Below are 16858 nucleotides of genomic sequence, written 5' to 3'. Positions count from 1 at the left end.
ATGCGGCGCGGGGAGCGGCTGCAGGGACGCGCGCAAGGTGAACGCGGGGGCTGCCGGCTAGGCGCCCAGGTGAGGAGCTGGCCAAGGGAGGGGGCGATGACGGGGCCCAGGCAGGGAGCATGGACTGCAGCCCCCTTTCTGGGCGCGAGCGGCAAGGCCTGCACCAGCGCCCACCCCCACCCGGGACACTGCGGGAAGGCGCGGAGCCAGGGGAGAGGAGCCGGAGGAGGAGAGGTAACCCGAGATGGACCAGGTCCTGGAGGCTGCCCTGCGGCGGCCCTCGCCCTGCCCCCAGGCGGGCCTCTCTCCAGTCCCTAGGGCAGAGAGATACCCCCTACCCTTTACCCCATCCCCCCAAGAATCTGTCCTGTAGCGGGAACCCAGGACTGGGCAGCCTCCTCCGTGCCCATAAATGCCTACATCTCATTTGAATTGCGGGCGGTTGAGCAGATGGCATATGCTTATCTCTGAAGGCCTAACTCAACTACCTCCTCTGAAAAGCTTTTGGACCCCCTGTGCAAAATGAGCCATTGCAGGTCTCACAACACCTAGTGTGGCCATTCGCTGGCTGTGTGACATTGGGTGATTTGCGAAACCTCTCTGAACCTTGGTTTCATCCTCTATGAAATGGGTATACCCACACCTGCTTGTGTTGAGAGGGTTGGGTGAGATGGAGGACAGGCAGCTAATCTTAGCGCAGGAGCCTTACTGGGTAAGTGCTCAACACAGGAGCACTATTATTAACCAGGACATGTGTCAGTGGCTGTTCAGTCCTTCCTCCTCAGCTACCCCCCCCCCCAATCCTGACACTGCAACTGAGGCTTCTCTTTGGGTCCCCAGCACCCAGCTAGGAGCAGAGCAGAGTGAATGCTTGAGAAATTAACAAGACTTTAAGGCAGAGTCTAGTTTGGGGGATCTTTGAACCCCCTGAAATTGTCCACAACTTTGGATGAACCTTGGCATTTTTCTGGAGAGAGCACCTGGAACTTTCATTGGTTTCTCAAGGGGTCTGTGAGCCACCAAAGATGAGGAGCCAGGGAGTCTTCCCAGAGAAGAAAGGAGCAGGGCTTCTGCCCCTAAACACACCCAAGCCTCTCCTCTCTCACAGTTGCTGTGCCCTGGCCCTGCAGTCTCCTGGCCACCTTCCTGCCTCCCTGGCTTAACTAGGGACTCAAGAAGAGGAAACTTGAGGGCGTATCTACCCAGGGCCAGACATATGCAGGGGGCCTGAGGCAAGAAATAAAGATGCAAAAGCAGCCCTTGAAAAGCTCCAGGCCAGTGGAGGAGACCTGAGATTGCATTGGATTGACCTGGATGATAGGAAGGGGTGGAGGTGGTGTCAGGGAAAGAAATGTCTAAGCTGAAACAAGCCACTATTATTATCTTACCTGGATTTCTGCACTGGCCTCTCTCCCCCTTTTCAGTACACTTAATTGGACCTTTTTGCTTCCATGCTTAACATCTGCATTGGCTTCCTGTGATACTTAGAATAAAATCCAGGTGCCTTATTGTGGCTTACAAGGGCCCTTGTGATCTAGCCCCACCTTCTTGATCTTATCTCCCTTCGCTCCTTTCTCCTTCCTTTGCTCTGCTCCAGCCACACTAGCCTTTTCATTTCCTGAATTCACCTCATTCATTCTGCTTCAAGGCCTTTTGCACTTTCTGTTCCCTTTGCCAAATACTTTTCCCTCGTTATCTTCAAATGGCTGGCTCCTTCTCATCAGCATCTAGCTTAGATGTCACCTCTCAGAGGTCTTCCTGCTGTACCCCCTGTGTAAAGTAGCCCCCATCAATCTCTTAACCTGTTTTATTTTCTTCAGCGCTCATCTTATTTAAAATTATTCATTGTCTGCCTTTTACCCTAGAATGCCAGCTCAGTGAGGGCAGGAATCTTGTCAGTCTTTTCACTGCTTTATCCCCAGGGCCTGGCAGATAGTATGTGCTCACATATTTTGTTGAAATAGGTCAGGGGGCTGGTGGAAAGAAAGCTTTCTGGACAAAGGGAAAAGTAAAAGGTCTCTAATGCTTATTAAACTCCTATTATGGGCCTGGCCTATATAATGTGTTTTGTTAGGCAAGTCCTTTGAATTAGGTACTTTTCTTATACCCATTTTACTGATGGGAAAACCATGATTTGCAGAGGTGAAGTGACTCACCCAGGAAATAGCAAAGCTGGGATTCAAACCCAGATCTCTCCTCAAAGGCAGGGACATGTTCCTCTCCCTCTTCACTGCTCTGATATTTGAGCCAGGCCTTCAAGAATAGGGTTTCAGGGGCACCTGGGTAGCTCAGTCAATTGAGCATCCAACTTTGGTTCAGGTCATGATCTCATGGTTCATGAGTTCAAGCCCCACATCAGGCTCTGTGATGACAGCTCAGCTCTGTGAGTCTTCAGATTCTGTCTGTCTCTCTCTCTCTCTCTCTCTCTCTCTCTCTCTCTCTCTCTCTCTGCCCCTCCCCCACTCATGCTCTGTCTCCCTCTCTCTAATAAATAAGTAAACATTTAAAAAAAAAAAAAGAGGATTTCAGCTAGTGAAGAAGAAGGGAGAGGGCAGTCCAGGCTGAGGGGACAGCAGGAGCAAAGGATTGGGGCATTGGACAGCCCAGTGGTTGTTGAAGGGGATGAGCAGCCTGGTGTAGCCTTGGAAGGCTAAGAGAGAAGCTTATATTATTTCCTGAGGGTGATGGGGAGCCACCAAAGGTTTTGAAGTAGGGCAAGTGGCATGACCAGAGATACATTTTTAAAAGGTCACTCTGGGCAGCATGAAGGGGTTGAACAGGAAGGGGTTGGGGAAAGGGGAGCTCTCTTTCTTTCTTTCTTTCTTTCTTTCTTTCTTTCTTTCTTGCCTTGGGACAGCTATGGATGCTCCCAATGCTCACATGTCATCCCCCTTCTCCTTTTTTTAGGCTCATCCAGTGAGGACTGGAAGTTGAGTGTTCTAGGCCCACACATCAGAGTGGACCATGGCCCCCAGCCCATGGGGCCGTGTATGTGGCCCCCTACTGCTGATGCTGCTGCTCTCCCTGGGGCCTGGCCCTGCTCTGGGCCGGCGCCTTCCCAAGCCACTTGAGGACTCGGAACCACACCTGATCCTAGGAGATGACCCCCAGGGCCCTATGGGCACAGAGCCCCATGCCCTCGACTTCCTCTGGCAGAAGTCCAGAGATGAGAGCCCCTGGAACTCCAATATCCCCCAGGTCCCTGCCGAGGAAGCACCTGAGGCGCCCGCAGATTCTCCCCTTGGCCCAGCCCTGCACGGACCTAAAGCAGCCCATAGGGCTCAGAGAGAAGGACTCCCAGTAACTGATGATCTCCAGATGGCTCGAGGGCCAAGTTCTCATGGCTGGACAGGACCTCCTGACTCACAGGAGCCTATGGAGCAAGAAGCACCAGCCCCCCATCCAGTGGGTCTCCCCCATCTCACTTTCATCCCCATAACTCCCAGACTCCAACTCAGGATAGCTACAGTTTCTCCCTCCCCAGGGCCAGAGGAATCTGGAGGCCAAATGGGACAACAACCACCTAAAGATGAGGGTCTGGTGGCCGAAGCCAAGATCAGAGTCTCAGAGATATCCCCCTTAGACCACCAGGGCCCTTCCCAGACTCTTGCCCCCAACTTGGGCACTACCAAGACGCCAGTGCTGGAAGAACAGGGTGGGGGCGAGGAGGACTTCCAGGAGGCAGCTCAAAGCCCCCTCTTCACCCAACAAGATCCAGCAGCCCCTCATGTTGGTTTGGTATCTCCAGCTGAGGTGGCATCCTCTCAGGAGCCTGGGCCCCAGCCAGACCTGGCATTGGCCAAAAGCCTTCCTCCTACTGAGGAGCTACCACTTGAGCTCCCCAAGAAGGCTGGAGGTGGGGAGACCTGGGAAGTCAGTCTTCCAAGTCCCTCACCCAAAGAGGCTGATCTTTCTGATGTGAGGAGCTCACCAAGACCCCAGCCCTCAGGTCCCCCAGCCACAGAGACTCCTGACGTGCAACCTAAGCCAGGTGGGTATCAAAGTGGAGGTTTCCCAGTAGGGCTGGGAGGGGACGGTGTTCCAGCATAGCTGGATGCCCCAGTTTCTATGTGACCTCTGGTCTCTCGGGGTCCCATTTTCCTCATTCTGGCAAATGAGCGTGATTGTGCCTCCCTTTGGGGGGACTAGACTTTGGGGACCACTGCATAGTCAGGCAGTGATAACTGCTTTTGTTATTTCAGAGATAGCAGCAATGAATGGAGCAGACCCCATCTCCCCCCAGCGGGTGAGAGGAGCACTGGAGACCCCAGGTACCCCCAAGTCCCTCATCCCTGGCCCCTTGGACCCTGGCCCAACTACAAATCGAACAGAGAGCCCTGTGGGGGCCCTGCAGCCAGGTGAGGGGATGACTAGGGGTTTGGGGGAGAGTGGGTACTCTGTCTAATAATTAAAAACCAAGGTACATGGGGGGAGTGAATGGGAACAAACACTTCCTTAAAGGAACTGGCCAGGACTTCCTTCAAAAACTTAAGGATAATAAACTAATGCTGGGTACTCTGGGACAAGTCATTTGCCCTTTGGGGATAGAATATTCATAAATGTAACTTGGATATATTTAGTGCAGTGTCTCCAACTCCCACAAATCACTGGAGGAGCTTTTAAAAAACTCCAATACCCAGGCCCCATCCCAAGGAATTCTGATTCAGTTGTCTCCAGGTGATTCTAATATGCAGCCAATGTTGAGAACTGCTGGTATGTTATTAATAAAAGTGATAGGTCATGTCGTTTAACATTACTGGGTGTTGGGCACTATGCTAAACATTTAATCTTCCCCACAATCCAATGAGGTAGGTGCTATTACCATCCCCATTTCACAGATGTGCTTAGAAAAGTGAAATAACTTGCCCATGCCCACCACACTAGAGAATGTGGGAAATCAAAAGCACTTTTCAAAGGGTTATTCTGATATTGTTATTATTGCAGATGAAGCCGAGGAGTGGCCGGGGCGCCCCCAAAGCCATCCCCCAGCACCCCCAGTCCAGGCCCCCTCGACGTCACGCCGGGGCCTCATTCGGGTCACTACGCAGCGCGCCCTGGGCCAGCCACCCCCTCCGGAGCCCTCAGCCAGCTCCATGGCATCAGCCCCAGCCACCAGCCCCCCGGCCAATGCCACCGCCCCTCCCCTGCGCTGGGGTCCCCTGCGGCGGGTGCTGAGCTTTTCCTGGGAGCTGCACGTCTATGGGGTGGGGGTGCTCTTCCTGTTGCCCGCGTTGTTGGCACTGGCCTCACTGGCAGCTGCCCCTGCGGGGCCCCGGCTGGCTCTGGTGGCAGCGGTGCTGGTGCTCATAGCGTCGGGGCTTCGATCTGCCTACATGCTCACGGACCCATACGGCTCTCAGGCACGGCTGGGCTTACGCACCGGCCTGGTCCTCTACAACCTGCCCTTCCCCTTGCTGCTCACTGCGCTGGCGGCCCTGACCCTACTCGGGCTGGGCGCGGGGCTGCCACAGCAGCTGCAAAACCCGCTCCTGCTGGGAGCGTTGGCGTTGGCGCACGGCGTGGGGTTGCTGACTACTGACCTGTTGTCAGTGAGGCCTGCGTTCAACCTCCTGGCTCAGGGCTTGTCTTGTGCCTGGGGCGCAGCCGTGGCTCTGGGCACACTCTGTCTGTGCCGTCGCCGCCTGCTCGACGGGCCGCGGGGCTGGGATGCCAGCCCGGGCCCGCGGCTGCTGGCCGTGGCCGGCGCGCTGGGGCTGCTGGCCAGTGGCTTGCAACTGGCAGCGGCGCTCTGGCTATACCCGGGCCCAGGTCGGGTGGGTCGCTTTTCGTGGGCCTGGTGGGGCGTCCACTTCTGGCTGCGCCTGCTGGAGCTGACATGGGCCCTCACCCTTGCGCTAGCCGCTGTAGCCGCCGCGCGGCCCAGGCCGCCCACAGAGCATGCTTGCTGGGCTAAGTTGCTGCGCCTGGCGTGCCCCACGCCCTCGGGCAAGAGCGAGGTGCCTGAGCGACCAAACAACTGCTATGCGGGGCCTAGTGGTGTGGGTGCAGGCAGCTTGGACATAAGCAAGAGCCTCATCCGCAACCCAGCAGAGGGTGGGCCGCCTGCCACGCCCAGTTCAGGCGCCTGGGGGTCGGCTGCGTCGTTGGGCCGCGGTCCCCAGGGTGGCCCTGGACTGTCTCGCAGCAGCGTGGGGCCGGCGCCGTCGATGAGCGAGCTGGACCTGCGGCCGCCATCACCCATCAACTTGAGCCGCAGCATCGACGCCGCGCTCTTCCGAGAGCACTTGGTGCGAGATAGCGTTTTCCGGCGCTGTGGCCTGCGCGGTCTGTCCTCCCCGCCGCCCGGGGGCGCGCTGCGGCCGCGCCGGGGCAGCCACCCCGACGCCGAGCTCGAGGGCGCAGGCTCTTCACTCCTGAGGGGCCGCTGCCGGTCTCTCAGCGACGTGCGCGTGCGCGGCCCGGTCCCACCACATGTCGCGGATGAACCTGACAGGGCGGTTTCTGGCAGCTCCATGGACAGCTTCTCCCGGGGCTCGCTCAAGATCAGCTGGAACCCGTGGCGTCACGGGCTGTCGTCGGTGGACAGTCTGCCCCTGGATGAGCTGCCTAGCACGGTGCAGCTACTGCCTGCCCCAGCCCCTGCTCCTGCCCCCACCCCCTCCCGGTCCGGGGAACCTCAGAGTGAGGTCCAGCCTCGCTGCAAGCCCGGAGACTCCCGCAGCGCCTCCAGTGACACCATCGAGCTCTGAGGGGTCCAGGGATGCAGGACCGGGGCCCTACCCTCGATGGCCATATGGCTTGGCCAACTGGGACAACTGAACATTTGAAAAACTGGCATTCCCGGGTTTCCATCTAACTACAGCCCCTGGCAACATTGGGGCATGAACCTAACTGCCCCCATTTTTTGTTTTTTAAATATCTATTTTTTTCAGTGGGTATTTTGCACAGAGGCTGTGACTTATGCGGAATACAGGGTGGACATGCATGGATTTGGGTGTGGGATATGGGGTCCAGGTACCCCCAAACACCCCTCCAGACTCCGTAGTGTGGAGATGAGGTTTGCTTGCCCAGACTGACTGTCCTCTTTGTGCCAAAGAAATAAACCCTTAGGACTTGGCTCATGCCTCCCTCTGGCCATGCCAGGATCCCGTTCAGAGAAGAGGTAGCAGTCCCCACCCCCGACCCCCAGCAATCCCAAGTCCCCTATATGTTGGGGAGGGGAGGACCCAGAAAGGAAAGGTACCCCACTGTGGGAAGCCTTAAGAATAACGGCTACAGAACATCTATCTGTTGTACACGGTTTTCAGCTCTTCGTATTTATCATCTTCCTTAATTCTATTAAGACTGAGTGGAAAGCATTATCATGCCCATTTTATAGATGGGAAGAGTGAAGATCAGAGACAAAAGCAATTTGTCCAGGGTCCTTTGGCAAATGATAGCTGGCAATGAACCCAGGAACCTCCACTCCAAAGCCTGGTTCCTCCATCCCCTTCTCCTAACACTACTTCAGGGCCAAGCCCCTCTGTCCTCCTTATACTGCTCCTCCATCATGGTAGCCCTCAATTTCCCAGGGTTTTAGAAAATTTCCCCAAGGGTGGGGTGGGGGGGGGCTCGCAGTAGCTCAGGCCAACCCATAGGGAGTAGGAGGCAGGTAGTGAGACTGAAGTTTCTCCATTTTCCAAGACCTTTATTTCCTGAGATGAATAAATAATCAGCAGCTGAGGGGCAGGGGTACAGAACAGGAGCTGGCAGCATGCAGCTGGCAGGAGGAGGCTATGATGGGCCCACCCCTGGAGGGAATTCCCCCCTCATCCTGGACAGGGGCCAAAGCCCACTAGCAGCCACCACAAGGAGATACTTTTTTAAAAATTCACACACATTGTGAAGCCTACCCAGTTCCCCCAGGCCAAGATCTCATGGCATCCATATTTAGGGCTACTTTTTCACCCCAAGGGTCTCACCTGCCTAGGTGTGAGGTGTGGTATTTACCCCGCTCAAAAATAAAGCAAGCTGCCTCAAGTGTCCAGGCAGGAAAGAGGCCTGACTTCTGGGGGCAGCCTGGATAGGAGGAGATCCTGCAAATGTGGCAAGGATTATCTGCCCTTGATGAAGCCCTCCAGCACACGGTCGCTGCGCTCTGACAACCAGTAGCCAGTCATGGCCGCCACAGCCCCAATGAAGATGGCGGTAAACACCAAGTCACCCTTGGCAGCTAGTGTGGCCAGTGCACAGATGATGACACCGAAGAACATCTGCTGCAGCACCACCAGCTCATCCTCTGTCATCTCCGAGAAGAAGCCTGCTGACTCTGTGAGGAACAAGAGAAGCACCTGTCACTCCCCCGCTGTTCCTGGAGCTTCCCACGTACCTCATCATTGCTGCCACATGGTTGCCCAGCAAGCCGGCACATGATGTCATTTACTGCTGAGAACAACTCCAACGGGCAGTTATTGTCCCTGTCTCAATAAATGGGAAACTGAGGTTCAGAGTGGTGAAGAGGTTTGCCCAAGATCATGTGGTGGACAAGTCTGGAGACAGTCTGTGTACCAGCCCGGCTCCAGAGCCAGACTGCATGGATTTGACTCGCAGCTCTGCAACCTGCTTGTCATGTGGTCCTGGGCAAGTTATTTCATCTGTCGGCATCCTAGTTTCCACCCTGTAAAGTGAGGATGAGAATAATACGAACAGCACTGGACCTATTATAGAAGCGAAATAACTTAATACATGCCAACAGGCTTGGAACAGTGTCAACACATGGTAAGAGCTGTGAAGTAGTCACCATCGTCATCATTGTGGTTGTCCTTCATCTCAGAACAACAGCCTGCAACAGCTGTCAGCAGCCCAGGGTAAGGACTGGCCCCAATGGACAGATAAGAAGGGAGGTAGGGGGGATTTGACACCAAGTGCCATATTCTTTCTGCCTTGGGAGGTGTGAGGCCGCTAAAAGTCAGCCTGGGGATCAGATGTAGGGTTTGGGTCTCAGTGCAGCCTTATGGGGGATGGGTGGCAGTGGGGATGGGGCAGGGCCTATGGCTGCCTGGAGAAGGGGCTTGCCTGCCCTCCCCCTGGATGAGGACCTCCCTTCCTCAGGTTTCTGGGGGCCACTACAGGGCTCACCTGGGATCTGCTCCTTCACACAGACGCCCTCCATCTGTTTGTAGCCCTCGGCACAGACACAGCGATAACTGCCCTCGGTGTTCTCGCACTGCTCGTTCTCTCCTGGACACACCTCTGTCTCACATTCGTCCACATCTTGAGGGAGGGTGAGGCGGGGTCAGACCCCCACTGCCAGGGTCCCACATATGGCAGCCCTGACTCCATCTCATTCATATCCGGACACCCCTTTGCCCTTGCCCAAACAACATTCCACCCTTCCTTCCCCTGCCCTGTCCACATTCCAGCTCTTCTCAATTTGTGGTGGGCAAGGCACTTCACGGTGTCTGTGCCCCACTGGCAGGAGACTCACCGAGACACTTGGAGCCCACCTGCTGGTAGCCAGGGCTGCATTTCTTACAGCGGCCTGGCCCTGCCCCCATGCAGCCCAGGCAGGCCTTGGCACAGTCTGGAGAAGGGATAGGAGAGAAGAGGGTGAGAGCTGCCCTTAGGCCGGAGGCGGGTTGTGGAGGGGGGGAAGCCTTGCTCCAGAAGAGGTCTGAGGTGGGGGGGGCGGTTTCTGGTGCCTGAGAAGGCAGAAACTTGGGGGAAAGGGCATGGAGCAGCCCCTTCTACCCTTCCCACACTCCTTCCTTACAGGATCAGTACTTACCTCGGCACTCATAGGAGCCCTCTGTGTTCACACAGAACTGGTTGGATCCACAGCTGGCTCGTTCCGTGCCACACTCATCGATGTCTGCAGGGAAACAGGCAGGATACGGATTTCAATCCCTATCGCACTAACAGGGAAGCTGAGGCCAAGGTTGTTGGGGAAGGGACCTGCTCAGACTCAAATAGCTTGGCAGAGACTGCCAGCTGTGTGCCAACACGAAGGCAGAGGTGCAGTAGGACTTCGGGCCGCCCAACTAAAGATGACATTTTCCAATCTGCCTTGCAGCTAAGTGTGGCCTAATGATTGAGTTCTGGCCAACAGGATGTAAACAGAAATGATATGCTCCACTTTTAGCTTGGCCTCAAAACAACAGAAGTGGACTCTTCCATGCATTTTCTTCCCTTTCTCACTTCCTGAGTGTTGGTCATGGAACATGGAGGTACCTCAAGCAACAAAAACATCACAAGGGGATGACCACACTGTAAGACAGAAAGTATCTGGGTCCTTGAATGCTTGTAACAGGTGGAACTTCCTTGCCAGCCTGGACCACTTGTTTTAAGACTGTGGTATAAGATAAAAATAAACCTCTATATTCTTTAAGTCATAGTCTTTGGTGACCTTTCTGTTGTAGCAGCTTAGCCTTTACCCTCGTTTATATAAATAGCTACACAGAGACCAAAACCAAGTCTTGAACCCAGGCTTCCTGACCCCAGGTTAAGTATCTTCATTTCCCTGGCTAACTCTTCCTCAATTTTCAAGACTTGGCCTAAGGGATACCACCTGCAAGAAGCCTTTCCTGATTCCCCACCTCTACAGAGCTGGATCAGGGGCATCTCCAACTGTACAAAGATCGGTCTGTACTCTAGGTTACTTTTCTGCCTTCCCGAACAGGTTGAGATCACCATGAAGTTGGGAACTGTGGTGGTCTAGCCCAGAGATGTGTGTGCTGATGGGGACCAAGTCCAGGCTGCTGCTTTCCTCCCCAGACCTAGGGCTAGGGCCTCACTCACCTACACACTTGAGGTGATGCAGTGCCCAGCCCTTCTTGCACTGTAAACAGTTGGACTCCTCAGGTCCTGAGCAGCGGGCACAGGGGCCAAAACAAGCTGGGTGAGAAGGGGGAAGTGTGAGGGTAGGCCGGCAGGTAACCCATCTGCCCTTGCCCAGCCCTGTGCCTCTTGGCTACCTACCCGAACATACCAGATGGCTGGCGTTGCGCTCTGCCTCAAAGTAGCCGAGGCCACATTGGCCACAAGCCTCGCCCCCATAGCCGGCCTGGCAGTCACAGTGCCCGCTGCCCCCTCGAGTCCCTTCCCCTTCACACCGCCCGTGGCCACCGCAGGGCTTTTCTGCACCCCCAGGACAGGCTGTGGGCAGATACCAAACCGGGTGAGATCATAAACACAATCGTGAATACAGAGATTATTTCCCCATACCATTAGATATTTTTGGAGAGCAAACTCAATTTTAATGGCAACATAATATTTCATCATAAACTATATGAAATTTACTTAACCAATACCCCACTGTGGAACAGGTTATTTATAAATCTTTTCTCTTATAAAGACTGAATTATCATCTTAGTCACTCTCCCTTTGTTGTTGTTGTTGTTTTTTGTTTTATTTATTTTTTATTCTTTGTGTCACTTAGTCTTTTATCTGAATCTTCCAGACTTTTCTAAAAGGGGCTGGTAGTAGGTTTAGCTCCTCCCTCAGGACTGTGTGATGACAATGGGGGCTTCAAAGCAGCACCCGCCTGTCCCTAGGAAGATCGCCTTAGTCCAGGGGATGGGGCCTGGTCTGATCCATGCATGGGAAATGGGGGGGTGGGTGGGGCCATTTCTCACATACATGAAAAAAGCCATAGTCCCATCTGACTCAGTCTAGCCCACTTATCTTTTTTCAGAGCCGTTCCCCACTGATTTGCTCATCTCAACAGCTCTCAAAGGCAGATGAGAACGAAGGTCCAGAGAAGTTATGAGGGCAACCTGAGCTCACACAGCCAGCTATGCGGTAGAGTCAGGACTGGATCCCTGACCTTGGCAGTCCCCTCATCCCCCAAGAGGAGCTTGAAAAACTCACGGAGGCAGGAGGGCCCGAAGGTGCCAGAGGGGCAGCAGAGCTTCAGGGAATCTGAGCAGAGCCACTGGAAGAGGTCTGGGGCTTCCTGCTGCCTGAGGGGGTTAGCGGGTGGGGATGATAGTGAGGGGGGCTGAGACAGTGTCAGAGGTGCTATCCACCCCCCACCCTCCCAAAGAACCTGTGATACAACCCTTCTTGGATATAAGACCCATAACACTACCCAACCAAGACCCTCTCCCCATTTGGCAGAGGGGTAAATTGAAGCTCAGACTGAGAACTTGGGTACCCCCCCAAGTCCTTAGCAGACCTAGGTTTGCAAAAAGGAGTCAAACCAGGACACAGGCCCCAGCATGCACCCCCCTCTTTTACCACCAGGTCCTGCCTATGGCTCCCTCCCTGGGAAGCCCCCCAGTAACTCACTTGTGAAACCACCAGCTCTCCACCAGCTCCTCACTCAGCTCTAGCAGGCGGTGGCACTCAAAGTCCGATTTGCTGCACACACTCTCGAGCACCTCTACCAGGCGGGTCTCACTGACCGGACAGGGCAGGGATCGTATGAATATGTTCTACCCCATCCACCACCCTCCTTAAGGTCTCCTCTCCCCCCACCCTCATGCCATGACAATGTCAAATGAAAGGCCATAGGGCATAATGGAAGGGGTACTGATTAGCGAGTCAGACAGACCTGGGTTTGAATTTAGTTGAGTGACCTTGGGCAAGTCACTTAACCTCTCCTGAACCTCTCTTTTCTCATCTGAAAAATGGAAACAATACCTGCCCTGCACGTTTGTTGTAAGATATCTCAGTTCCTGCATTTTCACAATGGAAGATAATACCCTTGCTGCGTATATGTGATTAAAAATACATCATGTAACAAGTGTTGGCAGGATGTGGAGAAATTGGAACCCTCCTACATTGAAGGTGAATGGTGAAGGTGAATGGAATGAAAGATGGTGTAGCCACTGTGGAAAACAGTTTGGCACTCCCTCAATAAGTTTAACATGCAATTACCATATGAATCAGTAATTCCACTCTTGGTTATATACCCAAAAGAATGTTTGTTCAAACAAACACTTGTACACAAATGTTTGTAGCAATACTATACACAGCAGCCAAAAGGTAGAAACAACTTGGGGCGCCTGGGTGGCTCAGTCAGTTAAGCGTCTGACTTCAGCTCAGATCATGATCTTACGGTTCGTGGGTTCAAGCCCTGTGTCAGGTTCTATGCTGACAGCTCAGAGCCTGGAGCCTACTTTGGATTCTGTGTCTCCCTCTCTCTTGCTCGTCCCCAGCTCGTGCTCTGTCTCTGTCTCTCTCTCAAAAATAAACATTTAAAAAAAAAAAAAAAAAGGTAGAAACAACCCAAATATTCATTAACTGAAGAATGGATAAACAAAATGTAGTATCCATACAATGAAATTTTATTAAGCTTTAAAAAGGGGTGCTTGGATGGCTCAATTGGTTAAGTGTCTGAGTCTTGATTTCAGCTCAGGTCATGATCTCATGGTTCATAAGTTTGAGCCCCACACTGGGTTCTGCACTAACATTGTGGAGTCTGCTTGTGATTCTCTCTCTCTGCCCCTCCCCAGCTTGCTCTCTCTCTCTCTCTCTCAAAAATAAGTAAATAACTTTAAAACACCATGATAAGTGAAAGAAGCCAGACATAAATGGGTTCCAATGGAATCAGCAATCCAATGGACACAGACAGCAGAGTAATGGTTGCCAGGGGCTGGGGGAAGGGGAGAACAGGGAGTGATTGCTTAATAGGTACAGAGTTCCTTTCTGGAGTGATAAAAGTGGCCTGGAACTAGAGAGTGGTAAAGACTGCAAAACACTATAAATGTACAAAATGTCTCTAGTGGTAAATTTTATGTTATACATACTTTACTGTAATAAAAAAATTTTTTTAAATATGTATACACACACACACATACTATGTATATATATATTATGTATTTAAAGGGTCTGGCATGTGCCTGGCATATAGGAGGAGACGACTTAAAAAACAAAACACAAACAAACAAAAAACAGGAGCCACTATACAGCCAAAAGTGCTCTTCAGGTTATCTTGCCCAATCTCATTCCTAAATGAGGAAACTGAGGCCCCTGAAGGGAAAGGAAAATGACCAATGTTACATGATAACAAAACCTTTTGTTTCTAGTGGGCATCACCGTTTAATCCTTACCACAATCCTATGAGATAGTCAAAGCAAGTATTAACATCCCCATTTTACAGATGAGGAAACTGAGGCTCACAGAGGTTAAGTGACCTTCCCTAGGATACACAGGGTCACAACTGACATCCAAGTCTGTCTAACTCCAAGTCTTTGCTGATTTCTTCTCTTCAACTTGACTTTTTTTTGTTTATGTATTTATTTTGAGAGAGGGAGAACAAGTGCACATGAGTGGAGGAGGAGCAGAGAGAGAGAGGAGAGAGAATCCCAAGCAGGCTCTGCACAGAGCCTGACATGGGGCTTGATCTCACCATGAGATCATGACCTGAGCTGAAACCAAGAGTTGGATGTTTAACCGACTAAGCCACCCAGGTGCCCCTCAACTTGACTTTGAAAAGTGGGAAGGCCTAGGACTCAGGCCTTTCATTCATTATAGTCTCAACTCATTCCATGGTTTTATAATACTGACTATATGCTGATGACTCCCAAATTCATATTTCTAACTCCTACATTTCCCCTGATTTCCCCACAGCTAAATCTAACTCTACTTGGCTGTTTAACAGACCTCCCAGCCCAATATGTTCAAAGAGAACACCTGATACCACCCCTCCTCTAAATCTGGTCCTGCCTCAGTTTTACCTATACCGTAGAACAGCCACACTATTCACCCAGTTGCTCAGTCCCAAAACCTAAGGACTTTTTATTCTACTTTTTCTCTCATACCCCATAATGATTCCATCATCAAACCCTATCAGTCCATCTGCAAAATATACCCAGAATCTGACCCGTTCTCACCATGTCCACCACTAGATTCCACACTAGCTCATGCTGCTGTCACACTTAAGACCAGCCTCCCAAATGTTCTCCCTGCTTTCTCCACTCTGGTCCCTACAGTCTTTTTGCTACATCGCAGTGAGTGATCTTTTAAAGGTATAAATAAGACCACATCACTTCCCTGCTCCAAACCTTCCAATGGCTTACCATTACACTCAGAGTAAAATCTAACTCCGTTCTGTGACCTTCAAGGCCCTCTGGCTTCACGTTGTACCATTCTCTCTTCTGCTCACTCCCCCCCAGCCTCTTCTCAAATACATCAAGCTCAGTCCCACTCTGTCTAAATCCCTTCCCCGACTGTCACATAGCTTGCTTCTTTACTTCAGGTTTCTATTTAAATTTTTCTTAACGTTTATTTATTTTTTTGAGACAGGGAGAGGCAGCATGAACGGGGTAGGGTCAGAGAGAGAGGGAGACACAGAATCTGAAACAGGCTCCAGGCTCTGAGCTGTCAGCACAGACCCTGACGCGGGGCTCGAATTCACGGACCGCGAGATCATGACCTGAGCCGAAGTCGGATGCTTAACCGTCTGAGCCACCCAAGCGCCCCCTTCAGGTTTCTGTTTAAATGTCACACCTTGAACATCACACCTCCCACCATTCTGTAGTCTATTCTTTCCCTGATATGACGTTATCTATTTACTTATTCACTGTCTCCTCTACTAGAATGTAAGCTCCTTAACAATGGGTTTTTGCATGCCTTATCTACTGCTGTACTATAGATGTTCAGTGATATTTGTTGAATAAGGACTCCCCAAGAGTCTCCAGGCCCCCACCAGTAGAGCAGAGATTGGGAGGTGAGGTGTACAAACCCACCTCTCCAGCCCCTTACCTGTCTTTGTATTTGGACAACTTCTCTTCCTCCCAGGCAGTATTTCCACCTCCGAAGTTGTCCCGGATTGTTCTCTCCAGGCCCTGGAAATGGAGAACATTAGTAATGGCTAAGTACAGTGCCTGACACATTCTAGCACTTTGGTATTTCACTCACCAGGGAACTGAGGCAGAGAGGCAAACTGCCCAAGGCTATATACAACTAGTAAGCAACCAAGCTAGTACCTGACTCATGCAGACTTGCATCCCAGAACTCCTCTCGACCCCTGTGCTATAATGGTTAGGCCGCCCCCCAAGAGGCTGCTCATGCACCCACCTTGTTGAAGCTGTCGACCAGTCCACGGCAGGTATGACATGGATGGAGCTCAGTTGGGGGAGAGGACTGGGGAGACAGAGAGGGCTGGAGCCAGACGGGGCCTGGGAGGCTAAGGAAGAGACTTAGGCCCCAGAGCAGAGGTGGGACCAGGCCTCTGGGGGGCAGTGAGGCCATCTCTGACCCAGGCTGGGAACCTGCAGATAGAGGGAATGGGGATGACTCACTGGAGGAGCCAGGTGAGAAAGAAAAGGGTTGGCTCTGAGGTGCCGCGGGTCTGGGAGCCCAGATGTGTGTTATTATAAGAAAAAGAGGCTAGACTCGGGGGTTCGGCTGGGGGAGGGGAGGTGGTGAGGAAGGAGCCTATTCTGCAATTCCAAGACGGTAATAAGTTATCCTTGTCACGGTGGGAGAGGTGGCCTGAGTCCTTGGCAAAGGAGAAGTCAACTCATTGTTTTCAGGCCTGAATATGGGATCTTAGGCCAGGATCAGCAGAATTAGGGAGAATGGGTCAGAGTCCAAGTAATAGGAGAGTAGAGGCCGGATGGGCGGTCTTGGGGGGAGGAGTCCGGAACGGAACCCGGGTCTTGTGGGGAGGAGCCCGGATCCGGATATGAAGAAAGGGGGTCAGGTTAGCGGCCCGCAGGCTGCAAAGACGCGGCCCACTAGTCGACAGGGGACTATCCAGATCCGCATAGGCTGCGGGGGAGGAAGAGATGACCCACCCAGCCCGCGGGCGCCGACGGCTGAGTCTCCCCAACGCCACCGCAGCCGCTGGCTGCGTAAGACGTGCAGCATCCGCCAGCTCCGCAGTCTGGGGGGCGGGGCCTACCCACAGCCAATGGTGGCGGCCCATGTGCCATTGCGTCATCCCACGTCAGCCAACCGGAGGCGGCGC

At 52.9% G+C, this 16858-nt stretch overlaps 2 protein-coding genes across 3 annotated transcripts; one reads left to right on the top strand and one right to left on the bottom strand.

Moving 5' to 3' along the window:
* Nucleotides 1-7: 7 nt before the first annotated feature.
* On the top strand, nucleotides 8-6895 carry PRRT3 (proline rich transmembrane protein 3). Its single transcript, XM_030307371.1, has 4 exons — nucleotides 8-69; nucleotides 2908-3991; nucleotides 4203-4358; nucleotides 4945-6895. Exons 2-4 carry the CDS (start codon nucleotides 2965-2967, stop codon nucleotides 6708-6710), a joined length of 2949 nt encoding a protein of 982 aa, XP_030163231.1. The 5' UTR covers nucleotides 8-69; nucleotides 2908-2964; the 3' UTR covers nucleotides 6711-6895.
* Nucleotides 6896-7635: 740 nt separating this feature from the next.
* Nucleotides 7636-16777, bottom strand: CRELD1 (cysteine rich with EGF like domains 1). 2 transcript variants are annotated; one of them, XM_030307376.1, is made up of 11 exons: nucleotides 16686-16777; nucleotides 15964-16157; nucleotides 15649-15731; nucleotides 12229-12339; nucleotides 11809-11900; nucleotides 10918-11094; nucleotides 10738-10833; nucleotides 9728-9811; nucleotides 9428-9523; nucleotides 9079-9213; nucleotides 7636-8269 (listed from the first exon to the last, which is right to left on the bottom strand). In XM_030307376.1, exons 1-11 carry the CDS (start codon nucleotides 16756-16758, stop codon nucleotides 8055-8057), a joined length of 1356 nt encoding a protein of 451 aa, XP_030163236.1. In that variant the 5' UTR covers nucleotides 16759-16777; the 3' UTR covers nucleotides 7636-8054. The 2 variants fall into 2 exon arrangements, with proteins under 2 accessions (XP_030163236.1, XP_030163237.1); XM_030307377.1 differs by lacking the exon at nucleotides 7636-8269 and adding an exon at nucleotides 8290-8617.
* Nucleotides 16778-16858: the final 81 nt, after the last annotated feature.

Source organism: Lynx canadensis, chromosome A2 (assembly GCF_007474595.2).
Source record: "Lynx canadensis isolate LIC74 chromosome A2, mLynCan4.pri.v2, whole genome shotgun sequence".
Taxonomy (NCBI): Eukaryota; Metazoa; Chordata; class Mammalia; order Carnivora; family Felidae; genus Lynx; species Lynx canadensis.
Note: the sequence above shows the minus strand (reverse complement) of the source record. Positions and strands in the feature narration are given on the sequence as shown.

Coding starts and splice junctions, on each gene's coding strand:
- PRRT3 (XM_030307371.1), top strand. CDS start 2,965: ATGGCCCCCAGCCCATGGGGCCGTGTATGTGGCCCCCTACTGCTGATG. Junction 3,992..4,202: donor TGACGTGCAACCTAAGCCAG/GTGGGTATCAAA, acceptor TTGTTATTTCAG/AGATAGCAGCAATGAATGGA. Junction 4,359..4,944: donor TGTGGGGGCCCTGCAGCCAG/GTGAGGGGATGA, acceptor TTATTATTGCAG/ATGAAGCCGAGGAGTGGCCG.
- CRELD1 (XM_030307376.1), bottom strand. CDS start 16,758: ATGCTGCACGTCTTACGCAGCCAGCGGCTGCGGTGGCGTTGGGGAGAC. Junction 15,732..15,963: donor TGGTCGACAGCTTCAACAAG/GTGGGTGCATGA, acceptor CTCCATTTCCAG/GGCCTGGAGAGAACAATCCG. Junction 12,340..15,648: donor TTGTCCAAATACAAAGACAG/GTAAGGGGCTGG, acceptor CTGTCCGGTCAG/TGAGACCCGCCTGGTAGAGG.